Genomic DNA, 25223 nt, shown 5'->3' on the forward strand with positions numbered 1-25223 from the left:
GTTTAATGTTTCTCTCTCCATTACTATAGTGGTCGAACCCAGAAGCAGATCATTGATTATGTGAAGGACTCCGAGCTGAAGAAAGTTCCATTCGAAAGGTGAAGCAATCTGCCAAGTTGAGACGTCCAGAGCAATTGCTGTTTTTAGATTTGTCTCTTGCCTGATTAGCTGCACATGGTTCGACCTTATCTTTCCCCTCTCCTCTCTGCAGGAAGCACAGTAAGATTTTGTCCAACAGCAGCATGTCCCCTCAGTCTTCCTCCTTTAGATCCCAAGTGCCAAAAGAGGTATTACTTGTTCTTTACTTGATTTGTTTCTCCTTTAATGTCCATGGAGCTGCTCGGTTCTATGCTGTGTTTGTCCCGAGCAGCTCCATGGACTGCGTGTACTGTACTGTATCTGTGCTTTCTCACAAGCTGGTCTCATAAAACGTTTTTATAAAGTCAGTAATTCACCAGTTTTAACCAATAACTCTTCGTCCTCCTTTGTTCGTTTGCAGAGTGCCATGTCTGTCCTGTTAGCGGACCAGCCTGACTCGGTCCGACTGGCCCATCAAGCTGAGTCCAACGGTTCAGATAATCCGCCGGCGGTCACGTCCTCGACCAACGGGTTCCACGATGTGCCGACGGCACCTGGCACGGACCCGACTCAGTCCAGACAGAACCACCGCAGCCACGAATTGGTGCCGGACCAGCAGCTCCTCAACCCAGGTCCATCCTGCAGGGCAAATAAAGGCAGCAGCTCCTCTATTCCTTACATAGACTGTAGCGACATAGACAGCGAATGTGATGTGACCAAGAACCACAGGGCTACCAGGGGCCATAGCAATGCAAACGACAGCAACGACGATGAGCCTGCTGCTAATAATAATAATCAGCAGGGGGTTAGTGCCGGTCACAGCGGGGGGCGGGCCGGGAGCCTGTTTGGGGTCGTGAACGGGTTCTACCACACTAACCATCAGGGGCTCGGCAACAGAAACAACGTCTGCCAGTCCCCAGCGCCCGGCAAGTTTAGCGCCAGTCACGAGCTCACAGACGACGAGGTTTTGTCCAACGGGGGCTCGTTTCACGGGCGCCCGCCGCTGCACAGCACGCTGCTAGACGAGATCTTTCAGGGCCGAGACAAGCGAGGGGCCGCCATAGTGCGGCCGCTGGGGATGGGCACGCGCAGCCAATGCTCCAGCCCGGTGATCGGCGGCTTCCACCACCGCACGAACTCGCTGGGTCACGGCGAGGTGACAAACGGCCACAGTCGGCCCCGCTTCGCCTCACACTGGGATGATAGCGGACATTACTTCAGCAAACGCCCGGGAGCAGTCCCTGCGGACGCTCCCGCCGTCCCGCCCTCGCCCCAGCCTCCAAACCACTACGGCAGCTACTCCCCCATCGCCGCCAACCGCACGCCAGCACATTTCTCCAAATTGTACAACAACAACGTGAGAAACCGCTCCGACACAGATCCATTCATTCTCAGCCAGCTCACGTCCACCCCCGTGCACCACGCCTACCCCAAGCGCTCCCAGCTGCACCCGCAGGCCCCCTGCTCCGCCCCCACGGAGCGGAGGCTGATCGTAACCAACGGCAACCACACTGGGAACCTCTTGGTTCCGGGTCAGGCGCGGTCCAACGCGGCGCAGCGGCTGTTCGGCCGCCAGGGCAAGCCCGCTAACAATCACAGCAATTTAAACGAGCCGGTGCAAATGATCGACGGCTCCACCAGCAGCGGCACCGACACCAGCGACACGGAGTCGGACACCGGCAGCAGCGCCTACAGCCAGCCTCTAATGTACGGCAACCCCGCCGCCGTCAGCTCTCTGAATTCAGTCAACTCGCCCGCGCTGCCGCGTGCCAAGTTCCCCTTTGGGAGCCTGCACCTGGAGGATGAGGAAGGGGTGAGGGAGGAAGAGGAGGAGCCGAAGGGGGGGTGTTACCGTTTTAACGAGGAAGATACGGCCGGTCGGGTTTTTAGTTGTTGAGAGGTGTCTGCACAGGAAGTAATTAACCATTATCATCCACAACAGGTTTAATCCTGTTCCGTAGGAAAAGTTATTACCCAGAATCCTTTCATTTTTAAATACGTGAGTAGAAGTAGTTTTACTCTACTTTTTTATATACTAATAACACATTTTAAATACAGGTTTATATCAAGCATGGTGTTTTTCACAGATTGTGGGGTTTTTAGCTCTTAGCTTTTTTTTATTTCAATAGAAAAACCTGCCCTGCATTTAGATTAATTTATAAGACTAAATAATTTTTGTATTGAATGTTATATGCAAACCTACTTGGGCTGTTTGTCCAAAGGAGAATCAGTTAGAAGCCTGGCGTGAGCAGCGGGTCATAACGTATCACCTAATTCGTTTTAGATGCATGTTCACAATAAAGACTATTTGAGCAGCTTTGAAACCTTCGCTGTAGACGATGCAACATGTTTTCAGTGTCTACAGAAATTTACGTTGGTTGTCTCCATTTAGGATAAATCACGGTTCTTCTGAATGTAGCCCACTCTTGCGAACCAGGAGAATGATGTTATTGACACATTAAGGTGTTTAATGAGAGAGAGAGACGTGGAGCTCTGGTGGCGTTGGTGAAGAGGCTCCTCCTCCGCTGATGGGTTGTTGTAACAATGTTTTCCCGACCGTTGTGAAGTTTCACTGTTGTTTCGTGCAATAGAAGGGCTTTGGGCGACTGGAGTTCACTGACGGAGGTTTAGGAGGAACAGATGTGAATATACGGTTGTGAAGCAGGCTGTGGTTATGTGGACTATGCTGGACCACAAGAAAAAAAACACAGGCTGGGATATTGGCCCTTTTTAAGTGTACAGTGTTTGTGAGTGTTGTTGGTAGAGGCTGGACTCTATTGGACTTAGCAGGAACACGTGTTTAGAAACACAAGCTTTCCGTCTGTTAGTGGGCGGCTTGCGTTGAAATGTGGGTGTTTGTCGTAGAGCCTTTATTTGTAGGCATTCTCTTTTGTGTAGTGGATTCGACTAGATTTTCCTCAATCAGTACAAGAGTTAGAGCGGGACGTTTTATATTTGCGTATTTTTGATAATACCTTTGATCCAGAAGATGCATTGTACATGCTGTTTCTGCTGCTTGATGGGCTTCCTAGAGTTTTTATTTCTTTTTCCATTCTTTCCCCTGGCGTTAATTAAACCCACTGCCCGCCCGGCCCCTGGCATGCGCCTTCCTCACTGCTGTCGATACCTCACCGTTCTCTCTCTTGGTGACCGTGCGCTTTATCGACGCTGCGCTGGCTGCTCATTGTCATCACTGTCTGCTCGCAACATCGCACTTTTTCATTTTATTTTTCTGACGACTAAAATGAAATTTGAGCATCTTGGCAAATGATGCAGTTAAGAAGAAACAGACATATCTTCTTTTGCATTGAATATAACAATGTGCTAAAATTAATTTTGATTTTTTTGTTGTTTTCAACTAACTAACAGGGCTACTACCTTTAGCATGTACTTTGAAAAGCCTAGTGCTCCCTGTGCTACACTGGGACTTAACTCGGACTAAATTTCTCACTCAAGATTTTATGACCTTCTAAAATCAAACCTTTTATTTCCATGAAACTATTCTCTTTCTGAAACAAATGTCAATGCTTTGTAAATGCACTGTTCTTAAGCATGTTTGTGTGTGGGTGGGGGATCCTTCAACCCTGTTCTCTCAACACTGAATGCATGTTAATGGGGCAAAGTTCTCTGTCCTGCTCTGTTTCTGCTCACGTTGTGACTCTGTTTTAACCACCGGCCTCAAAGTGATTCCAAATGTTTGAGGAAAAACTAGGTGCAGTGCAACACAAACTGAATCACTTTGCTAATGTGTAGCTTCAGGCTCTGCCTTTATTGTTATTGTCATATGCATTAATAATAATGATTAATTACCTGCACCATGTTTCTTTTTTCAAATATTGAGAAATCTTCTGTGTTTTGCTTCGGGGGATTCTTCACTCTGCACGAGTGGCAAAACAGGGTTGACTCAGCTCCAGTGCTCCTAAAGCAGAGAGAGAGGGCGAAGGTAGACAGACCAGTAAAGTGGAGCTCAAAGCAAATGTAAGTGCAAAAAAAACCCTAAAGAAATCACTGAAAGACGAGATGAGTTTTTATTTATTTAGTTTATTAAGGTGTGAAAGTCTGAGTATTGTCAGAAGCTGGACACACAAACACACAGGACCTCTGGAGTTGAGTCCGCTGCGTTTTCCCTTCACTGTCTGACACTATGTAGCACTTCAGCAGCCATGTCCATTCAGGCTTTTGCTTCTGTAAATGTATGAGGCTGTACATACAGGAAGTGTTGTAATTGGCATGTTAACTGGGTTAATCCGAGCCAAACCTGCTGCATTCATTTAAAATGAAAGGTAAAATGACTAATGTCTTTTCAAATGCAATGTTCATGCTGATGAAATAACCCTGCTGGTATCAAAGTATTAGAGAAAACAAGCTCATTTGACAGATGAGAATATGCTAAATGTGAAGCTGCAGCCTATAACTCTATAGCTCAGCACTTGCAGCTGGAAACAGGAGAGCGCCCTGCAGGCTGCAGCTTCATGTTCACCCACACACGTCACCGCGGGTTGCGTGTTGTCGTCTCACCGGTTACCTGAGAATATGAACCTTCCGCCACGTGTGCTGCGCTTCTCTTGTCTGTTTACGCTGTTCACTCACCGGCTGCATGTCCTGTACTTCGAGTGCATCTGTGCCGTTGCATGCAGCACGTCGACTGATGGGCTCGGCAACATTCCAACGGAATGAAACGATCATAAATCCTGAGCACGCGGACGTTGAGCTGCTGCCGCTGAACTAGAGGCATTTTTATCACTAACTGGTTCTCTGTCGCTCTCACGCTTTATATTCCTGCACATGTCTTGTTTTTATATTTGTCACAAAACACCTGCTGGATTTGTTTTGTGCTTTCTGAGTTTCCATCGACTCTCTTTTTAACGCTGTAACTGATTGTGTGCACTAGTGTCAATAAAAACAAAACAACTTTGTATGTTTGAAAGAAAAGGGACTCAAGAATTTTTTGCAGATGGATGGAGCCAGTGTTCACCCCCCCCCATCCTTCCCCTCACACATCCATCCATACCTCCAACCCCCCGGCCCCTTGTGATCTGTAGCTGTGTGTCGTGTTGTGGTGCAGTAGCTGTAGCGCAGTGATTGGTGGTTGTGGTTGTTGTTGTTGTTGTTGTTGAGCATGTGTGCACAAGGCGACTGCTTTCTGTTTCTGTGTCATGTTTTCCTGCCTCTGTTGTCGTAGCTTTTAGTCGGTCAGCTCTTTTATACTGTCACAGACCTGCACTCAATGGTTGCGATGGTTTTGCCCGTGGCCCAGTTTGGTGTAGAGCAGTGGACTCTTTGGAAACCTTGCACATGGGCAAGTATACAGTCACCACTTAGTACCATGTAGTTAACCTCTGTAGCTGTAGTGACAAAGTAGGTTCTGATTTTTTTTATCCTTTGGTCTCATAAGTAGTTTTTCTGGCACTACAATCGAGAACCAGACTCCTTTTAAATATCTGGTGATTTTTTTTTAAACAGCGCAATTATCAGAAACATCATATATAAAACCACAGTGCATTATATGTGAAATTAGAAGACTCTTAAATGTTATTTCAGCTAATGTGGTAAGCTAATTACAAACCTTTTTTAATTAATATTTTTGTACCCCTTATTCTTATAAAACCGACTTTATCTCCATTGTCTTGACTGGTTGACAGAATAAATATCTGTTGTATTACCTGTTAATAGGAGTGAAATGTGTAATTCTATTTAAAGAAGTTTGCTTGCTAGTAGCCATTTATGTTTCGACCAGACTTGCATCATAGGTCTTTTAATACCTCTATAATGCACTGAGGTGTCAAATGGATTTAATTGTCTGATCTACTAGCTCCTTTTACTAACCATCTACTTCACACACTTGTATTATATTATTGTATTGTAGCACAGTTATCATGTAGCCTCTGGCACGATGACATCGGCTCATTTTGACTGTGTAGGTTCAAATTCAATGCCATAAAGGTTGCATTTGAATCTGGAAACTTTTTCCATCACCCAATTCTGAGAAAAGAATGAAAACAATTTAATGATAAGAAACATGAAAGCTCTATGGCAGTGAATTACCTGAACGTAGCTGAATAGCTTTTTATAGCGAACACATTGAATCCACTTTAACACCACCTTCACCCTCTTCCATCCTCCCCCTTATCTCACTCTTTGTCCCTCCCTCTTATTTCCCATTTTCTCGTCTCCCTCAGGAAGTCCTGGCTCAGACGACTCTCCGCTGGGAAGTCCCCGCGTGGTGGTTAATGGCAGTGGTTCGGTAAATGACCTTGGGCTGGGCATCACCGGCGTCCTGGGTCCAGAGGGACGACAGCTATCGCCGCTCACCAGCCCACTGCTCACTGAGGCTGGATACGTCCGAAATGATGACGAAGACGAGGCCAGGAGGAAGGTGGGCGTATAGATATCTGTTGCCGTAACAGCTTTATATATAATTACTGTCAACAGATCAGATTTTTAAGTGTCCTCTACATGACCACATGTTCTACTGCCCAGTGTCCTATTATTTATGACAGACTGAATGATCAGGTTTCTTTCTCTTGATCTTGCCGTTTGTGTCCAGAAGTTTCCCACAGATAAGGCCTACTTCATAGCCAAGGAACTGTTGAGCACAGAGCGGACCTACCTCAAAGACCTGCAGGTCATCACACAGGTGAGGTTATTTAAACGCCTGCAGTCTGGGACAGCAACCTAAAAGCAGTGACTCAGCTTTGGCTTGTGCTCTCTCTTAGGGACAGAAAGCCAAAATCATCAGCACAGCATTAATATTGTGTTTGGTTATTAGAGCTTTGAACACTAGTCCAGTATTTTGGGCAGGTTTTATATTCAAATTCAGAAAGCTAATACCTTTTTAGGCTGAGGTTCAGCTTCAGAAGGTTTTATTTTGTACGACTGATGACTGATGAAAGCAGCTTCCAAGGGAGATCACTGGAAATACAGAGCTGACGCTTCCTCAGATGAAGCTGCAGGTTTTGGTGTTCACCACCAGCATCATGTTAATATCATGCAGTTGACCGTGACTTCTAACCTTCCCGTGGAGGAGAGAACCCCCCAAATCCTGTCGTTTTCTCCCTCTCAGCAGTTTTTCCTCCCAACAGTAGTTTACGCCCTCTTTGATGTGGGAGGAAGGCGTGCGCTGGCGCTGCTTTAAAAACCTCTTAAATATTTTCTTTGGCTGGCACCGCTGAGGCCCGAGATCCAACACCCTGCCCTCCCTCCCCGCTCTCCCATTAAAAGCCTTATGTGACAGTAGAGAGGTGTGTGTGTGTGTGTGTGTGTGTGTGTGTGTGTGTGTGTGTGTGTGTGTGTGTGTGTGTGTGTGTGTGTGTGTGTGTGTGTGTGTGTGTGTGTGTGTGTGTGTGTGTGTGTGTGTGTGTGTGTGTGTGTGTGTGTGTGTGTGTGTGTGTGTGTGTGTGTGTGTGTGTGTGTGTGTGGACAGAAACATCATCTCCGCTCAGTGACCTCCTACTTTAGTCCCGTGTGTGTGTTTCCATCGATAATTCCAAGTTAATTGAAGATGAATTATGATAAACTCCAAATTGCAGCCAATCACAGCAGAGCCGTGTGTGTGTTATAGTCCTTCCAGAGTGCTGTGGGAAAAGATGAAGCCTTCCCAGAGTCCACGAAGAACCTGATCTCTGCCAACTATGATCCAGTCTACAAGTTTCACCAGGGATTCCTCAAAGAGGTGGAGCAGCGGCTGGCGCAGTGGTTAGTGCTGCTTTAATCTTATTCAACAGTCAGAAACAGGGGATGGGATTTCCTCCTATGGGAACGCTGTCTGTTATTTTATGGAATCACACACACACACACACACACACACACACACACACACACCTAAAGAGCTGCAGCTAAAAGGAGGGCATTGTGGGAACTGAGTGACAGTTTTCCCATCATGTGTGGGGAGCGCAGCTCTGGCCTGACATCTACTGGTATGTTAGTGTTGCTGCACACGCATGAATGTCCCTGATGTCGCCGCAGGGAGGGTCGATCCAACGCGCACATTAAAGGAGACTATCAGCGAATTGGAGATGTTTTGCTGAAGAATGTCCAGGGCCTGAGGGTAACTATAGCTCACCTCTATTGAAGACCTTCGTCGCCCGTGTCCGTTGTGACCACGTCTCTCCCTGTCTGCAGCAGTTAACAGTTCACCTCCAGAAGCAGTCAGAGTGCCTGGTGGAACTGGAACGGGCCTGTAGGTGGGTCCACGCAGAACCAAGCGTGCAGCTGTGAAAACAGCCGGCGGCAAAGAAATCCTGTTTTGACTGCAACTCTTTCCTTTTCCCTCCTCTGCCTCCGCTCCTCAGGTCCAGTCGGAAGGCGGAGACTCTCTGTCGGGACTTTGAGCAGCAGAGAGTTTGCTACCTGCCCTTCAACATCTTCCTCCTGCGGCCTCTTCACCGCCTGCTGCACTACAAGCTCATCCTGGAGAGGCTCTGCAAGCACTACCCGCCCACCCACGAGGACTTCAGAGACAGCAGGGGTGTGTGTGTGTGTGTGTGTGTGTGTGTGTGTGTGTGTGTGTGTGTGTGTGTGTGTGTGTGTGTGTGTGTGTCCTTCCCTTCATGCCATTAAACAACCTTTTCCTCCACCAGCGGCCCTGGCAGACATCTCGGAGATTGTGGTGCAGCTTCAAGGCACCATGATGAAGATGGAAAACTTCCAGAAGCTTCTTGAGCTAAAGAAGGATCTGACTGGCATCGACAACCTCGTCGTCCCTGGGAGGGTCAGTGCTCTCGTATTTGTTGCTCTGAAATCAGTGGCTCATATCATTCTCTAATCATATGTTTGTGTTTGACCTACAGGAGTTCATACGGCTCGGTTGCCTCAGTAAACTCTCAGGGAAGGGTCTCCAGCAGAGGATGTTCTTCTTGGTATGAACCTATATTTTACTCTGCAACCTTCAGGAAAACAAAGCAGCTCAACTCTAAACACAGTGACTGGCGTTTGTTTGTGCTGTCCTCAGTTCAGCGATTCTTTGGTGTACACCAGCCGAGGGATGACCCCGTCCAACCAGTTCAAGGTTCACGGCCAGCTCCCTCTCTATGGCATGACAGTGAGTAGACAATGGTGCCGTGTGCATCTTAATGTGTGTGCGATTGTGTAAAATGCAGTGTTCCCAAGCCTCGCGGTTCACTTTTCCAGATCCGTGAAAGCGAGGAGGAGTGGGGCGTCCCTCATTCGTTCACCTTGTTCGGCCAGCGCCATTCTGTGGTGGTGGCAGCCAGGTACAAGCACCAACACGCGCACAGCTGGACATTAGAACTGTCATCAGTAGCAATAGTACAAACGACTGGGTTGGTGTTGAGAAGGGAAGAAATTAAGGAATCAGGGAAAGTTATAACATCACAATACAAAGAAGCTTAGTAACTGATAAGAACCAAACCTCTATTACAAATAAATGTGCTTCTAAGAACAATAGTTTTAATAAGATCAGCTTCCTGCCACCGTTTGTCTGCCTACTTTTTATTCAGTTGCTCACTAATGACCTGAAGGTTGTATCTGGGGCTGTAAAATGATTAGATCAGACATGCAGACAGAGACACAAGAAAACGTGGTTCTTGCCCCACAGCTGTGCAGCGGAGATGGAGCGGTGGGTGGAGGACATCAGGATGGCCATCGACCTGGCGGAGCAGAGCAGCGGCGCCAGCACGGACCTGCTCTCCACCAGCCCCTCCGACCACAGTGAGTCTTTATTGCGTGTACAGGACACAAAAGCTCACTCGGCAGAATGAGCATCTCTTCATTCATGTTAAGAGCCGCTGTGCTTTGCTGTCTCATCTTTGACATATTTTCACCATTAACATTTCTTCATGAGTTATGATAACGATTTGACTAACTGGCAGTGGGGAAGTGGACGGATCAGCCCTTTACTTACAGGCACGTCTGGGCAGTTCCCACCTGCGAGGAAGATATTTCAGCTCTTCTTTCTTCCCTTTAACCAGCCAACTGCTTTCAGCACCTCATGAAGCCCAGTGAATTGTTTCAGGTCTTTCATTATATTTTAAATGCCACCTGAAACATCCAGAGTTGGTCTCAAGCTTTCTCATCTGCCCTTTTTTCTGCTGAGTGCTTGTCACGCTGTTCAATGAGACCCCTACCTGGTGACCCCAGGCTTGACGTCTCCATTGTCCCACAGCCGAGTCACCTGCCATATACAGATTTAACTCGAACGTTTAAAGAGTATCGGTTTACGAGTAACAACAAAAGGGTCAAGAGGGCTTTGATTACTGTTTTGGGTCACTTCTTTGCTTTGTGTCATATGAGCTGCTTCATTTACAGCCATGAAAAGAAGGGACCCTTCACACAAGGGTCAGCGTGTGTCTTTAATCTCACCTGATGTTTTTATATACTTGCTTCATGCTGGCAGAAAAATCAGCAATTAAAACCACATGTTAGTTTTGGATCACCCGTTCACCGGTTCTCCCTGCTAACCCGTGTGTTTGGCCTGCCCGTCGTTACCCAGAGCTGATGGAGGACGGTGGGGTCGAGGAGGGGTCTGAGGAGGAGCTCTGCGGCTCGCGCTCGTCTCTGGAGCGCCAGGGTCACCGTGGCAACACCACCGTGCATGTCTGCTGGCATCGCAACACCAGCGTGTCCATGGTGGACTTTAGTGTTGCTGTGGAGGTACCGCGCTGTGTTCCTGTGTCTTGCTCCATCTCCCTCCAGCCTTGTGTGTGTTCATCTCAGCCTGTTCGTCTCTTCCTGCTCATCGTGTCGTCTTATCCACAAGCAAAGGACCATTAATCCAATGTCCTTTGTCTTATTTTTCTTCTCATGTCTGTTTGTGTCCTTCTCTTTCTCTCATCTGTCCCTTCATATTTATCCATCTCCTCCACCCTGAGTGCTTCCTCTCGTCTCCTTTATTCCTCCACATTTATTTTCATTTTCATCCTCATCCATCCATCATGACACTGTTAGAGATCAGTAGTCCATCCAGTGAGGCCATGAGTCCCCCCAGCAGACTTCAGGGGCCCAGGTCTCCATCTCTGGTTTACTGGTACAGAGCAAGAAGCCTGTGCTTTAGTGACACATGCTGGAGCAGAAAGGTACTGCAGCAGCCGCTGCTGCTGAGAAAAACATGACTCTGGTCACCAGACAATTTCATCTGTAGAATTATTGCTGAAAAATCTGAATGATGAAATCTTGTCAGCAAAAATGTAGTTCTAGAGATGTGACAAACATCTCGAGGGGGAAACATGTTTACATCCTACATTCTGAAAAGTCTTTTGTTTATACCAGTTTTCATTAATAGTTTCCCATATGGCATGACCTTTACGAACAAGTCAAACGTCAAAAACAGCCACAATCTTAATATTATTTTGACTGTTCTTATTGTACATGCTCTTTCACTGTCACATGGGTGTTATCGTAACTGTATGTCAGCCTATACAATGCTTTTTTCCTTTTCTTCTCCTGTTTTCTATGTTTTTTACTGCTTTGCTCTTTTTCCTGCTTCCAGAACCAGCTGTCAGGCAACCTGCTGAGGAAGTTCAAGAACAGTAATGGCTGGCAAAAACTGTGGGTGGTCTTCACCAACTTTAGTCTCTTTTTCTACAAGTCACATCAGGTTGGTCCTATACTTGGAGATGCTGGGTGTGAGGAGAAGAGTCATTTGCTGCATCACAAACTAAGTGAGGGTTTTCTGTCCTGCAGGACGACTACCCTCTGGCCAGCCTGCCTCTGCTGGGCTACTCTGTCACCGTCCCGTCTGAGTCCGAAAACATCCACAAAGATTACGTGTTCAAACTCCACTTTAAATCCCACGTGTACTACTTCAGATCAGAGAGCGAGTATGCTTTTGAAAGGTATGGTATGTTGGTTCTCATGGAATGTGTGGGACACAGTGTTGACATGAAGCAGCCATTATGCTGCTCAATTAGCTTTAATAATGTGATCTATGACATCTAATAGCCAATGTGTCTGGGAAAAACATTTACTTGTGTTAAACACGAACCAAGCTCTTTTCTTCTCCTCGTTTTTCCTGTCTCAAGGTGGATGGAGGTGATACGCAGCGCCACCTGCTCCGCCAGCCGCTCTCTGCCTGGCACCAGGAAAGACCTTTACTGATGAATCAGTTTTCTCCTCCTGGGTTCAAATCTGGACGTCAGAATAGACTCAACTAGGAAACACACAATAACTTTGCACATGGCAGGTGCTCAAATAAACAGTTATTATCGTTTGAATGGTTGACACTTTTTACACACGTATCACTACCGAGATCTTCCAACTTCACCTCCTGTATCACAGTCGTCCAAAACATATCCGTGATGTCATTTGAATTTATTTTTCTAACGTGGCAGCACAAAGTCTTGTTTTTATATATATGTTCACATGCACATAAATTAAATATTTTCACCTTAGGTAGGATTTTCTACCATTACCATAACCTTTGCCACAAGCGTTTGGGAAAACAGTTAGACTGGAGTTTGTGCAACATTTCATTTCTTTTTCTTTCTGATAATATCCCCAAACATCATGTATGACTCTTCTATTTGAGGTAAAAAAATTAACAACCAAGCCAGGTTTGAAAAAACTGTGTACATGTGCATTTGTTTGTTGTCTTGTATATGAATGTGATGCTAGTTTGGTCACATCCATCTTGCCCTTATAAGGAAACAAGTTTTTATTTTTTACACACTGTGAAATGTCGCTTTTGTTTGTTTTTCGTTGGGTTTTATATGGTACAATCTGAATTTCAAACACTTAAAACCAAATCCAATGCCTACAGAGATTCCACTGGTTCACTGCCAAATATCTTTCTCTAATACTGCAGTTTTCTGTATTTTACTATTTTAAATAAAAAAAAGGAAGAAAAAGCTGTTCATAAGAACATTAGCAAGCAAAACTCATGTTTTTGGATTTTATTTTTCATCTAGTAATTTGCAGAGACTCCCATTTTGAGACTGCACATGAAAAAAATAAAATGAAGAAAAAAGTCTTCACTTAATTTATCCTGCATATAGTTAAAATTGTGAGTTAAAAATGTTTTCGCCTAAAATAGCTTCAACCTTTGAAGTGAGGTGCCTCATGTACAGTGACTAATGTGCAGATCCAAGAAGTGTATTTCTTTGTTTGACAAAGCAGATGAGGTTTCTATTGTTCAAACCGAGCAGCTGAGTTTCCTGTAAGTAGGAAGTAAGGATGAAGAGCTATTTCTTAAATTTCAGTCAAGTAGAAATTAACAAGGTCCCGGTAGTCTTTTTGAGATCCCACCACTACTAGAATGTGTGTGAAATTATACTATACCATGTACTATTTTAGTTTAAGAACCTGTACAATCAAGACACAGGAGCACCTACTTGTGCTGTGTCAGTCTGTGTGAAGTTGATCAAGTGAGAAATCTCATAATTTAGTTACATGTTAGAAACTATAATTCATCATCAACAGACAATATTATGCATCATTAATGCAATGTTCAAAAAATTAGTATTTGAGACAGTGGTGAATTTAGGTGTAATCAAGCTTGCTCCACTGACAAGAAGTGGCGTTCTGGATCACATTCGCCTTAAGGCTCTCATCAGTCTCTGTCCTTTCTGTCCACGTACTTCAAACCATGATCACCATGTGTATCGTAGCTGTCAAAGCTAGGCAGAGAGGGCCAGTCTGGCTGGTACGTTGTTGTGCTGTACAAAAACGCCTCTGTGATGCTTCCCGGTGACAGCACCTCCTCTCCCTCTATGTTCCTCACCCACTCCTTCACCTCTAGTTGGACCACAGTCCGCTGGTACATGGTGGGAACACTCTCAAAGGCATCCAGGAACTTCAGCATCTCGTCGTCAACTTTGTAGATCTCTCCATGAACTCTGTGACCCTGACCGGGGATGTTGAGGAGGAAGGGGACGTTGTATTTGCCAGCGATCACTAGTGGGAACTTCTCAATGGTAAGCGCAGAGCCAAGGAACTCAGCTGTGCCGCTGGTGCCGTTAAACATACGAAAGTAGTTTGGCTGCCCTTTTTTCAGGGTGCCATAGACAAAGACCCGCGTCATGGGGATGATGGAGGGCAAATACACCTGGGAAAAGAAAGGAAGCAGGTCATGATCAAAACTGCTATCGTTGCCATTGTTAACAGTCTTACTAGCTCAATATCTTGTCTTATTTTGAAGTTTCAATCAAAACTCTCATGGACTGTAAATGTTCAAAACTAACTCAGCTTCATTTTTTACATCAGTAACTGATAGGTTGTGGATAGTTCTGAATATAAGATGTAATTTGGAGAAACAGTGGGATTGTTTTTTAAATTACATTTTTCTGGTTCGTGTAAATTGCCCCCTGGGGATCGTGTGACATGACACTGTATCTAATCATCATATCTACCATATTATTTTCAAGCTAATGTTTAACGTAGGCCACACACGTTCAGGCATTATTCGGTGGATAGAATAACAAATACCTGAAAATACTACGAATTCATTGCATTAACTGCAAAAAGCGGTAACTGATGAAGCAGGCTTCGTTATTGCACTGAATTATGACTAAAAACAGGTGTTACTTTATTCGTAGCTTCGTTGCAAGTTCACGTTTACCATGAAAGTGACGAACGCCGCGGCTCCTTATTAAGGGCAGACCGGGAAAAAGCTCCACATAAAACCAAGGTGCGGAAGTAGGTGGACATGCGCAGTACCGTGCAGGTAGGTAGACCGCAACGGAGCGCCACAAGGGTCAAAATGTTCATTCCATTTGTCGACGTTACTTTAGCGATTCTTGATGCTGTAATTAAGTTCGTGCATATGACTCAACCCCATTGATGTGCTACAAAACATTTAGTCATTATTCACAGTAAAATATTTCCATTTATACTGATCCACCCTCGATGTGTGAAGGACAGATTTCGCAGATCTCTCCAACCTGCTGCAATCAGACTGTATAATCAGAACTGTTAACTACCCCCCAGTCCAAAAACCCACACACTCCAAAAGTGGCTATTGCTAAAAGACTCTTATCTGTGCAATATTTGGGGCATAGCATGCCCCAAATTCGTGATTCGACACAGTCCGCTGACCTGTATTCCTGCATCATAATAATAATGTGCAAAATCCACAACATCTATCCATTTTCTACCCAATAAGGGTCTATCCCAGCTTGCTGAGGGCAAGAGGCTACACCCTGAACACGTTGCCAGTTAATTAATCTAACCTAATGTCATTTAACTGTGTCATTTAACTATGGGAGGAAGCCGGAGTACCCAGATAGATCCCACGCAGGCACAGGGAGAACATGCAAATTCCACACAGAAAGGCACCTTGGCTGCCCTGGGAATTTAACTCACACCCTTCTTGCTGTAAAGAGCAAATGGTGTGACTGCACCACCGTGCTGCCCCAAATCCACAACATCATACTCATTTGGTGCAATATCCACTATCCATCGCAGATATATGTTCATGTATATATGTGTGTATAGCTTCTTTTTTGTCTTTTTCTTGTTCTCTTGTGTTTATTCGAGTTGTTGTAAGGTACAATTTCTGCTGCTGTGGGACTAATAAATGCATTCTTCTCTTCTTATCTTATATTGAGGTACACTCCTTTTGTTTAAAACCTGTACGTTTCATTCTGTCAAAAAATCAAGCTATGAAACTATATATAGATTCCACTATTCAATTTATATAGTAATCAATCTGAATTATAATAACTAATATCAATCATAATAATAATTAAATAGTTTGTAATTGATGTAGTATATATATAGCAATATGCATGTTTTATAACAGTTTTGCTAAGTACCTCTGCAAGAACTGTAATTACATTTCACTAGAGACATAAAAAGCAACCCAGTAATGTTAACAACATAACAAACAGTTATGTAACAGTTAGTTACAGTATTGCCAGTAATACACAAGCGATATATTGTATTACACACAGACACATGTTTTGTGTACAACAGGGTGTAAATGACATGGGTGAATGACATAATATTCAATAGCTACTGTAATGGTCAATAACAAAATAATAAAAGAGATTTGGCTGCTGATTCCAATAAAACCATCCTAACAAACAGAAATATTATAAGGCCACAGAACAATAATGTTGTCATAGCAGAGGATTAAAAATTCCCATAAAAATAATTACACAAAAGGCTTTAATATGCATTCATAGGGCCAGCACCTATGTAATATTGGAGCCAAAAGGACAACGGCCTCATTACTGTCCAGTCAACCAATTCCAAAGCTCACAGTGGATCCCGGTAAACACATTAAGCCTACTGGTGTTACGAGAGCAGCAGATAGATATCATAAAAATGAAGCAGAAGTGGCCTCGGGACAAGATCACATTCTCCAGAAGGACTCTGTTAGACAAATTCATCCTGCTTTGCGCCTCTGTCTCTCCTGTGAGTGCTTGTTGAGATGAACTAGGACAATAACCTCAACAGACACTTGACATTCAGAGTAACATCAAAACAGTCTGCAGATTCAGCCCAGCTAATGCCCTTTTACTTTGCTTGGAGAGAATCACAGAGAAAGAAAAAAGACAAATGTCTCTCATGTTCACTCATTGTTCACTCTTGTTACTTGATATTTACAGTTAGATGCTGTTGCTATGGACCTTTGGATTTTACATCTGCTTCTTTTTACTATGTCAGCTGAAAGTTTGTGCTTTTGCAAATGCTGAATAAAAATCTAACTTCACAACATGTTAGTATACTCTGTATTTGTCATAGATACAGGATGGAGCAACTGACTTTCTTTATTGATCTTGATAAAACTAAAAATGTGATATAAAAAAATGAGATACACCTATCCTGCTTTATTTTCTTTCTTATCCAACTACATTAACTGAGGATGTAGCACATGTCAAATGTCAAATGAAAACACATCCCTTTAAAACTGAATGTTGATGATAAAAAGAGAAAAGTCCTACATTTGTGCATCCACTGCGAAATGTCAGCTACAGTGTCCCAAGGAAACGATTCGTTGTAAGAATTATAATCTGGCATGTTCAGATCTTTCAGATAACAAAAACACTATTAACACTGACATTTGACGAGTAATTTACTTGTTAGTATTACAGCCGTAGGCATTTGTAGAGGAAATATTCAGTGTTTTACGTTTGCTGCTGGTTCAGACTGAGGTCATTTAATTAATTTAAACACACCTGGGCACATACAGACATTTACAAGGTTACAGCTGCAGGATATTACAATGTTTGCTTAGTGAAATACTGAAGAAAATTGGCTTCAGCACACCAACAGGTATTTAAACAATACTTGCATTGGTGAAACATCTTGGGCCTTGTTTATTGTTAATAAGCTTGATCTATCCCCACAGTACTTATATGATTTTTGTAACTATATTATAATTACGACATTCATTAACAGATAATTGTGTCTACACACTGAAAATATGTAGCTGCTTGATGAATAAATCTGATTTAAAGACATAAGTGTGTAGTAGCAAATGTAGCATAAATGTAGTAGCAAAAAAGTGTAATGTAAGTTAAATTTACATGAAACGAACACGCAGATGAAAATGTATATTATAGTTGTATCTGCAGTAAAACGTAAGTTTGAGTTAAAGATTAGCTTGTACCAAAAGTAACTAGATGATGTGCTGCCTCAAACTGTACTTATATTTATTTACTGTACTATTTATTATGCGGCTCGGGATCTCCAGGGTTACGGCGCTGATTTGTTGAATACGCACGATGACGTAAGCACGTTCGCAGCCTAGCAGCAGAAAGACGGCGTAAACAAAGTAGCCAGCTATACATCAGCTAATGCTACGTATCTATATTATTTAGCGAAAAGGATTAAAGGTAGCTGTATTGGCGTTTTAAAATGCTATTTGATTGTCGAGCAAACCCTAGATGTCTATGGTATGAGACTCATGAATGTGGTAAGACGTAAAATAATACCGTTAACAAGGTACCGTTATTGCTGGCTACATTAGCAGTAGCTAACCTTAGGTAACGGGCCAGATTTTGCATATCTGAAATCGGAATCTGTTATTTGAGATAACATTTATCTATAACGCACGGTGGCAGTAACGTGATTCGTCTCTGCCGATAAGCCCCTGTCCCTAAAGTCAGCTAACGATAATGCTACTGTGAGTTGTCTCACTATGTAGCTTATGTAGGTTAAGGATCGATCAGCTGGCTAAACGCTCCTGGCTGGATGATCGCTTGATTGCAGTCATCTAGACTTGGATTGCGATGTTTAGCCTGATGGCGAATTGCTGTAACTGGCTGAAACGTTGGCGAGAGCCCGCGAGGTAAGTCAATTCTTAATGAAGTGTCAGCCTTTCCTCCTGCGGGTCAAGCGTAGCTTGTAGCAAACAGTGTTTCAGTAGTTTGCTAGTCTTCGAGTTGAATAGACTTAATTCAGTCCACCTCACTTTAGTTGGTTTATACAAGTCTATTAAACTGCATATCTATATCAACTAAAAGATCACAAATATTCACTCTCTCATCATTTGAACCACTTGTCGTCGTACAGTAGTAGTCACAAATACTCTTGTACTATACATTGCCTTTATAGATACAGCTGGTGTTTAAGGAACACGTGTTAAACTTGCCTTCACCATTGGTTGGGCATTAGATGGGTGATGTCAACATTTTGTCTTGCAAATGAAATTATTTATTTACGCTCATGTAAATGACTATATAATATAACAATGTGTGAAAAATGATGAAATGAGTAATAGGATATTGACTTATATGGATGTAGTTACCCACATATGATCACCGTTATGGTTTAAATGTTAACTTGATGGATGTTAATATCAGTCTGATGTCAGCATTTGGTTACTTTTAAAAGAAATTGCACTGGTAATGTATCATTTTTAAATGTTATTTCATTTACAAATTTACCAAAATCCTGGGATAACAATCTTGAGATTACCATGATGTAACTGAAAATAATTGTGATGTACAGCATTAATGTGTTGTTAGTTTAGGAAAGCCATTGTGTCTCTTGAGTTCCGTACTTGTAAGCCAGGAAGTATTGTTCAGTTTTGAAGCCTATGGAGACAGACCATGTAAGGAGTGAAACACCAGGGCAGTGCTTAGCCCACGTGGTATCTGTGAGGCATCTGATCCATTGGATTTAGTCAGAAATCCTCTTGTAATCCCACAGCCAGGTTTGTTCAGCGGGTTTCTTACATTTGGCGTGTTGTTGTGAGGGGTTTGTAACAGAGGGGTCAAGGGTAATGGGTTGTTGGTCAGGAGGAGGATAGTGCCTTTTATGTACGTTTAGATTTGGAGGCTTCCGTGATGAAGGCCCCTTGGCTTCAGAGGACGGTTAAATGGATAGTGCGGTTGATGTCTTTTCGGCGAAAGTGTCAAAGTTAAGTATTCAACTGAGACAATGGCAGGTGTATGCATGTGTACAGTGAAACTTTATGTACATCTCTTCTTATCTAAGTCTAATTCCTTGCAAGCATATGCTGTGTTCGTGTGCTAAATATTTGAAAGTAGGCTCCGAGTACCTATGGCTCAGCAGCAGAATCAAATTAGGGTGTACTTATTGCTTGCCTGTTGCATATTAAGGATGCCACCTCAGTAGTAACCAAGTAAGCTATCTGGATTATTAATACCTTAGTGGTGAATGTTGTTTTTGTTCTGTCTTGCTCCCAGATGTGTAGGACTTAAAGGGATTAAAAAACAACATAATGTAATTTACCCTGCTGCTTCAGTGAACTATGCATTTAATGATGTTTTCAGGAGAACATAACCAACCTGTAAAGTCTGCACAATAAAAATGCCCTTTATTAGTGTTTGTTGACCATGTGTTTGCTGACTCATTCTGTTTTCTCCACAAATCTCTTTGTCATTCGGATTAATAATTGGTTTTCCTTATCTCCTAATACATGATCAAAACTAATGCCAGGTGGCTTTAGCTCAGTAACTGTTCACTGACATTGTCGTGTCTAATACATAAGCAATCTTCCTATCTTACAGAAAGGTGACTCTGGTCATGGTGGGACTTGATAATGCAGGGAAGACAGCCACTGTACGAGGAATTCAAGGAGGTTAGACCACTTCAGAACTTGACTTTATCTTTTTTTTTGCTTTCTGCTCATAACCTTTTTTGTGTCTTCACTTAGACAATCCTCGTGATGTCGCTCCTACAGTCGGCTTTTCCAAGGTTGACCTGAAACAGGGTAAATTCGAGGTGACCATCTTTGACCTAGGCGGCGGCAAACGAATCCGGGGCATCTGGAAGAACTATTACTCAGAGTCACATGGTGTGGTGTTTGTGGTGGACTCCAGTGATGTCCAGCGCATCCAGGAGACACGAGAAACCATGGCTGAGGTTCTTCAACACCCTCGCATCTCTGGCAAACCAGTGCTAGTGTAAGAGCACACAAGGAAATTTTATCTGACACAGACTTAAATAAAATATAATTTCAAAAATTTGTCTAGAGAATGGCCGAAGGTGTGTAGGCCTTTAAAATAACAGACTTAGCTGGTGAGAGCCCAGAAGGTGAGGTGTAAGGGATGAGCAGATAATAGAGAAATTGCCTGCCCTAAAAGTCTAAGACCTCGGTCCAATTTGTTGCTGGATACGTGTGAGGCAAGCTGATTCCAGGTGGCGTCTGCTCAATCAGTAATCAGGACACAAAGCACAGGTTAGGGCACAGAGATTTTAAAGTATATTTCCAGGCATGCAGAGTGTGTACTAATCAGCTACAATCAGAGCAGAGTCACATTTCCATGACATTTTTCAGCAGCTATAACTGTGCACCTACACAGGCAGAGTTGAATGTCCTTTCTCATCACATTCTGAGGGAGTTGGTGGAACCTGGAGCCGATGTGGATTTTAGGTTTATTATCTTACATGGCTTCAACAAGACATTTCTTTTCTGGTTTCAGGCTTGCCAACAAACAGGACAAAGATGGAGCCCTGGCTGAAGCAGACATCATTGAGAACCTGTCCTTAGAGAAGCTTGTTAACGAGAACAAGTGTCTCTGTCAAATTGTAAGCATTTGTGAGACTACTTTAGTGGGATTAACTGTGGTTCCTTCATAAATGCATCATCAGCTTAGAAGTGCTTACAGTCTATTGGCTTTTTTGTGCCGTTTGTCTCTCCACTTTAGGAGCCGTGCTCTGCTGTGCTGGGCTACGGCAAAAAGGTGGACAAGTCAATCAAGAAGGGGCTAAACTGGCTCCTCAGCAATATTGCCAAAGACTACGAGGCCATCGCTGAGCGCGTGCAGAAGGACACGGCGGAGCAGCGAGCTCAGGAAGAGCAGGACAAGAAGGAGCGGGCAGAGAGAGTACGGCAGATACGAGAAGAGAGGTGAGGAGAAGCTGTGGAAAGGACATTACAACTGCACCTGCGAGTATGTTTTGAAAAGTAACATTGTAAGATAAGAAGCGTGTCTCAACTGAACTGAATGCCCAGGGAACGAAAGGAGCGAGAAGAGGCAGAGCGAGAGGGCAGGCCGATCCAGGAAGAGGAGCCTGATGATGAGAACATGCCTAGCCCTTTCCAGCCAATAGGAAACCTGGTGTCTGAGGTGTGTTGTTGTTGTGTGCTCTGGTGTCCACTGTTCTTCAAGACTTTACAGTTTATTTCAGAACAATCAGGGCTGACAGCTTTTGTCTTTCATGTTGTTTTCAGAACGAGGATAAGGAAAAGGAGAGGAAGAGGCCAAGAGAGCTGCAGGAGGGCAGAGCCAACAGCCCGAAGGCAGATGGTGATCAAGAGGAAGAGGAGTATGAGGAGGAAAATGATGAAGAACCAGAGGATATCAGACGAACGCCAGAAAATACTGGTTCAGGTGAGTGATAGCTCATCAAAACCACCTTAGAATTCTTAGCCTGGTCAATCACTGGATACACTTGTATGACGAGCTGTCGATTATGTGCTTCCTGATTGGATGGCGCCCCACAGCTTCACTTGCCAAATAGTTTGGCCATTTTTTAAAAAATGTTCTTTCTGCCAGGATATTTATTTGGATGTGAAAAGACAGAGATTATCTGTCTAGATGAGAGAGCGGAGGGTGTCTCTGACGAGGCTCTGCTCGCAGCTTGTGTCTCAGCTTTGCACCATATGGGGGGAAAAAAGTTAAAGGCTTGTTGATAAACAGAAACAAAGATATTAAATCTGTTTTCACTTTCAAAGAAGCTGATTAAACACCCAGGGACTCCAGCACATTATCACATAACACGTTTCCAAAATTAAAGTAGGTAGCTTCTCTCAGCTTAGCACTGAGCATCTAATAAATACATTAAGAATATAACAAGTACAAGTACAAAGCATGGGCCGCGTGTCTGAATGTCCCTGTACGTTCAGCGTCTGCAGGCGAGCAGAGCAAGAAGAAGACGAGGAAGCTGCACCTGAAGAGGAAGCACCGGGTGGACCCGCTCAGAACAGAGGAGGGGCCAGTAGAGAGCCCCACCCCTCCACCTCCTCCAGGTCAGTGAGGACCCCCGTGTGGGGACACGGCTCTGCTTACTTTAGTTTAGTAGTGTTTTACTATGATGACAGCAGCCGGCAGCCAGTGTTTCCAGATGAAGAATCCTTGAGTAGAATCTGAGCCTCTTTCTGATAGTTTGTTTGTGTAGTTAAGGATTTTTAACATGTATGTCATAATTTAATGCGTTAATTTCATGTTTTTAGTGGGATGGGCGACTCCCAAAGTCTCTAGACTGCCGAAACTAGAACCGCTCGGGGACTTGACACATTCTGGTAAAGCTGCCCATGAAAATCTGGTCCTGCACGTCCCAGTGAAATGCGCATTAACCCACACCCCCAGTGTTTCTTCTTTAACCTCTTTTCATGGTCTTTAGTCAAAATAGACTTCTCCTCATTCTGAGTATGATTCGCAGCAGTGGTGGTAAATGCCTCCGCCGTGTTGCAGAGGTGACACTGAACTCTCTGCCTCAATATGTGTGGCGACTATTAATTAGTGTCACAGACCCACATCTCTGTCTCCTCCTTGTCCTGCATCCCACCAGGCATGTGTCTGAATATGTGTGGCTCCTTCATGGTGCCAGACGCCTTCATCAACTTACAGGCTTGTCTGTATTCATCCACATTCTCACCCAGTCTACTAATCACTGCATGTTCCACAGCTTGTCGTCTTTCGCTTTTTGCTTCGAGCATTTAAAGCCACAGAGTAATGTCCAGCCCAGCGATGTGCTGTGTTTTTGGATGTATTTGTGCTAACATGCCCAAACCCTTTCTCCTCCGCTCCACAGAGTTTTACAAGAAGCCTCTCCCGCCTCTTGCGAACAGGATGCGGCCTAATGGCGACACACACGACGTCATCTTTTAGCCTCCTTTACTGATTCGAGGCTGATTCTCCACCAATCACGGCTCTCCTCTTTTTTATTTATTTATTTTTTTGCTTTCTGTCTCAAGCGAGCAGCGTGTAGCCAGCCGAACGTGTCGGCAACTAGACTCGGGACGCGGGAGCTGGAGAGCGCTGAAGTGCAACGGACACGAAATAGAGCGGCAACGCGGGAAATGAAGTCCTGCTGAGGAGCTGTTATGTTCTCACAAACTGACACGACGCAGCGTGAGACGTTAAACCTTCCTGGAGCCATTTTTGTCAGGTCCTGTCTTAACTCCACAAACTGAACTGAAAGCTTATGTTTTATAGGTAATGTCAGTGTTTGACAGGTGGTGTTCCCGATGTGTCCAATGGAAGCGCTCTTAATTGAAAAAGAATGTAAATATGTTTATTATAAACTTTTATATGTTGCAACTTTTACTGAATTATGGATTTGTATACACACCGGCATTAAAGGACAGTAATTTTATTCATTTATACTTTATAGTGGGTGAATTTGGTGCAAAAGGCAAATGTCTTAAGTGGCTTTTCACAGTTGAGTGCTTTACATTTGATCAAAAGTTCCCTTTATTACATCACTGGTGCAAAATGAGGATGAATCACTGCTTAAATGGTTGGAGGAACGCTGCACTACGCTGTACTGTATAGAGAGAAAGAATGACACTACATCATGAACCTCAATGGATCAATTTCACTAAAAATTTCTTTCTCCTGAAGCTAAATGTTTTTATGACCATGGAAAGACTGAAAGGAAGTATTTTTGTGTTCTTGTCAGCAATGTCTTCAAAAGATCTTGTCTTTTTTAAATTCTTATTAAAAATGTAAATGTATGAAACCAATCTGACCTTTTCCACATTCTGCTGTTTACACTGTGTATCAGTTTTTAAAGTGATACTTCTCTTGTGGCAGGATTCAGGCTGCTGCCCCAAGGTATGAACCAAACTGTTCCAGATTGTTAGATTTCTGTCTTCTGCTCTCATTCATTCTTTGGAAAAGAGAAAAAAGCTTAAAATAACCAAAACGGCATCTACAAAAAACAGAGACACAAATCTTGGGAAAGAAAAGAAACACAGATTGTGCTGTTGGAGTGCGGCACTGGCCCAGTTTTACCCGTTTGCAGTGGGATGATGAGGGAGGGGAAAGTATCTCAACACTGACACCTGGATCAGCCGATATTGGGTCAGAACACATGAGAATATGTGCAGCTTATGAAATATCACTTTAAATCCACTAGATTGTATTTGCCATCGATGGTACTGCTTTCTGTCTTGGTAATAAGGTACATATATATAATATTTTTTCTACCCAGTTAAAATTTTTTAAGAGCTCAATTAAAGATGTTTTAAATACAATAACTGATGGAAACTTGTTCATCTGTTTGTTGTGTTACTCCTGTACTGTGTATCCTGTGTATCAAACGTTTGTGGTTTATATTTGGCGCTGCCTAAACATCAGTGGATTCATCACCAGCACCCTGCTTAGTGTGTGTGTGTGTGTGTGTGTGTGTGTGTGTGTGTGTGTGTGTGTGTGTGTGCGCGTGCGTGCGTGCGTGCGTGCGTGCGTGCGTGTGCGTTTGTCTTGCTGCCTCAGTGTCTGTGGAACTGGCTCTGACACAGGTGACTGCTTTTCTAATATGGGGATTGAGGCAGACCAACGCTGTCACTTTACACCACTCCAGACACACATGAGCTAATGAGATGAGTGGAAAGTTACAGTTCACTTAATCTGTCAGTGTGACAGATACAAATAGATTTATTAGGGATGGTTTAAGGGCAAATAACATTCAACAACACAATGACGATCAAGGCTGGTCTAACAACCAGGGACAGCAGGCTGCCTCAACGCCCCAGGCCCAAATTCCTCCTCTGATAATGAGAGTAAATTCATCTGTAGGAGGAGAATGTTGTACAGATGAACGTAGTA

The 25223-nt window shown here is 43.7% G+C and overlaps 3 protein-coding genes across 10 annotated transcripts in view; 2 read left to right on the forward strand and 1 right to left on the reverse strand.

Annotated features, from left to right (window-relative positions):
* Nucleotides 1-12910, forward strand: part of LOC114866548 (FERM, ARHGEF and pleckstrin domain-containing protein 1-like) — a 34779-nt gene extending 21869 nt beyond the window's left edge. For 2 of the 3 annotated variants that reach the window (XM_029168445.3, XM_029168429.3), the window contains exons 11-28: nt 30-98; nt 212-287; nt 500-710; nt 6258-6454; nt 6626-6715; nt 7640-7773; nt 8044-8125; nt 8200-8261; nt 8370-8545; nt 8658-8788; nt 8868-8936; nt 9029-9118; nt 9208-9290; nt 9635-9747; nt 10529-10689; nt 11525-11632; nt 11719-11870; nt 12057-12910. In XM_029168445.3, the coding sequence (XP_029024278.1) occupies nt 30-98; nt 212-287; nt 500-710; nt 6258-6454; nt 6626-6715; nt 7640-7773; nt 8044-8125; nt 8200-8261; nt 8370-8545; nt 8658-8788; nt 8868-8936; nt 9029-9118; nt 9208-9290; nt 9635-9747; nt 10529-10689; nt 11525-11632; nt 11719-11870; nt 12057-12132 (2080 nt within the window). In that variant the 3' untranslated portion in view covers nt 12133-12910. The remainder of the gene's footprint in view (nt 1-29; nt 99-211; nt 288-499; nt 711-6257; nt 6455-6625; nt 6716-7639; nt 7774-8043; nt 8126-8199; nt 8262-8369; nt 8546-8657; nt 8789-8867; nt 8937-9028; nt 9119-9207; nt 9291-9634; nt 9748-10528; nt 10690-11524; nt 11633-11718; nt 11871-12056) is intronic. The other variant, XM_029168435.3, reaches the window with a different exon arrangement.
* A 1-nt stretch (nt 12911) lies between these two features.
* On the reverse strand, nt 12912-14725 carry LOC114866581 (gamma-glutamylaminecyclotransferase B-like). 3 transcript variants are annotated; one of them, XM_029168483.3, is made up of 2 exons: nt 14591-14725; nt 12912-14077 (listed from the first exon to the last, which is right to left on the reverse strand). In XM_029168483.3, the coding sequence occupies exons 1-2, from the start codon at nt 14591-14593 to the stop codon at nt 13583-13585; spliced, it is 498 nt and encodes a 165-aa protein (XP_029024316.1). In that variant the 5' UTR covers nt 14594-14725; the 3' UTR covers nt 12912-13582. The 3 variants fall into 3 exon arrangements, with proteins under 3 accessions (XP_029024316.1, XP_029024334.1, XP_029024327.1); XM_029168501.3 differs by having other exon boundaries at nt 14557-14671; XM_029168494.3 differs by lacking the exon at nt 14591-14725 and adding an exon at nt 14458-14583.
* A 2988-nt stretch (nt 14726-17713) lies between these two features.
* arl13b (ADP-ribosylation factor-like 13b) lies at nt 17714-24655 on the forward strand. Of its 4 annotated transcripts, none has more exons than XM_029142331.3 (10): nt 17715-18268; nt 19956-20026; nt 20102-20351; nt 20871-20976; nt 21096-21298; nt 21404-21518; nt 21623-21782; nt 22298-22420; nt 22625-22693; nt 23206-24655. In XM_029142331.3, exons 1-10 carry the CDS (start codon nt 18210-18212, stop codon nt 23280-23282), a joined length of 1233 nt encoding a protein of 410 aa, XP_028998164.1. In that variant the 5' UTR covers nt 17715-18209; the 3' UTR covers nt 23283-24655. The 4 variants fall into 4 exon arrangements, with proteins under 4 accessions (XP_028998166.1, XP_028998164.1, XP_028998165.1 ...); XM_029142332.3 differs by having other exon boundaries at nt 23369-24655; XM_029142333.3 differs by lacking the exon at nt 22625-22693 and having other exon boundaries at nt 17714-18268.
* The last annotated feature ends 568 nt before the right edge of the window (nt 24656-25223 follow it).

Source organism: Betta splendens, chromosome 2 (genome assembly GCF_900634795.4).
Source record: "Betta splendens chromosome 2, fBetSpl5.4, whole genome shotgun sequence".
Taxonomy (NCBI): Eukaryota; Metazoa; Chordata; class Actinopteri; order Anabantiformes; family Osphronemidae; genus Betta; species Betta splendens.

What these genes read in the sequence shown, in the direction of transcription:
- arl13b (XM_029142331.3), top strand. Translation starts at nt 18,210, where the DNA reads ATGTTTAGCCTGATGGCGAATTGCTGTAACTGGCTGAAACGTTGGCGA. An exon ending in CGTTGGCGAGAGCCCGCGAG is followed by an intron (nt 18,269 to 19,955) that starts GTAAGTCAATTC and finishes CCTATCTTACAG; the next exon opens with AAAGGTGACTCTGGTCATGG. An exon ending in CGGCAGATACGAGAAGAGAG is followed by an intron (nt 21,299 to 21,403) that starts GTGAGGAGAAGC and finishes CTGAATGCCCAG; the next exon opens with GGAACGAAAGGAGCGAGAAG.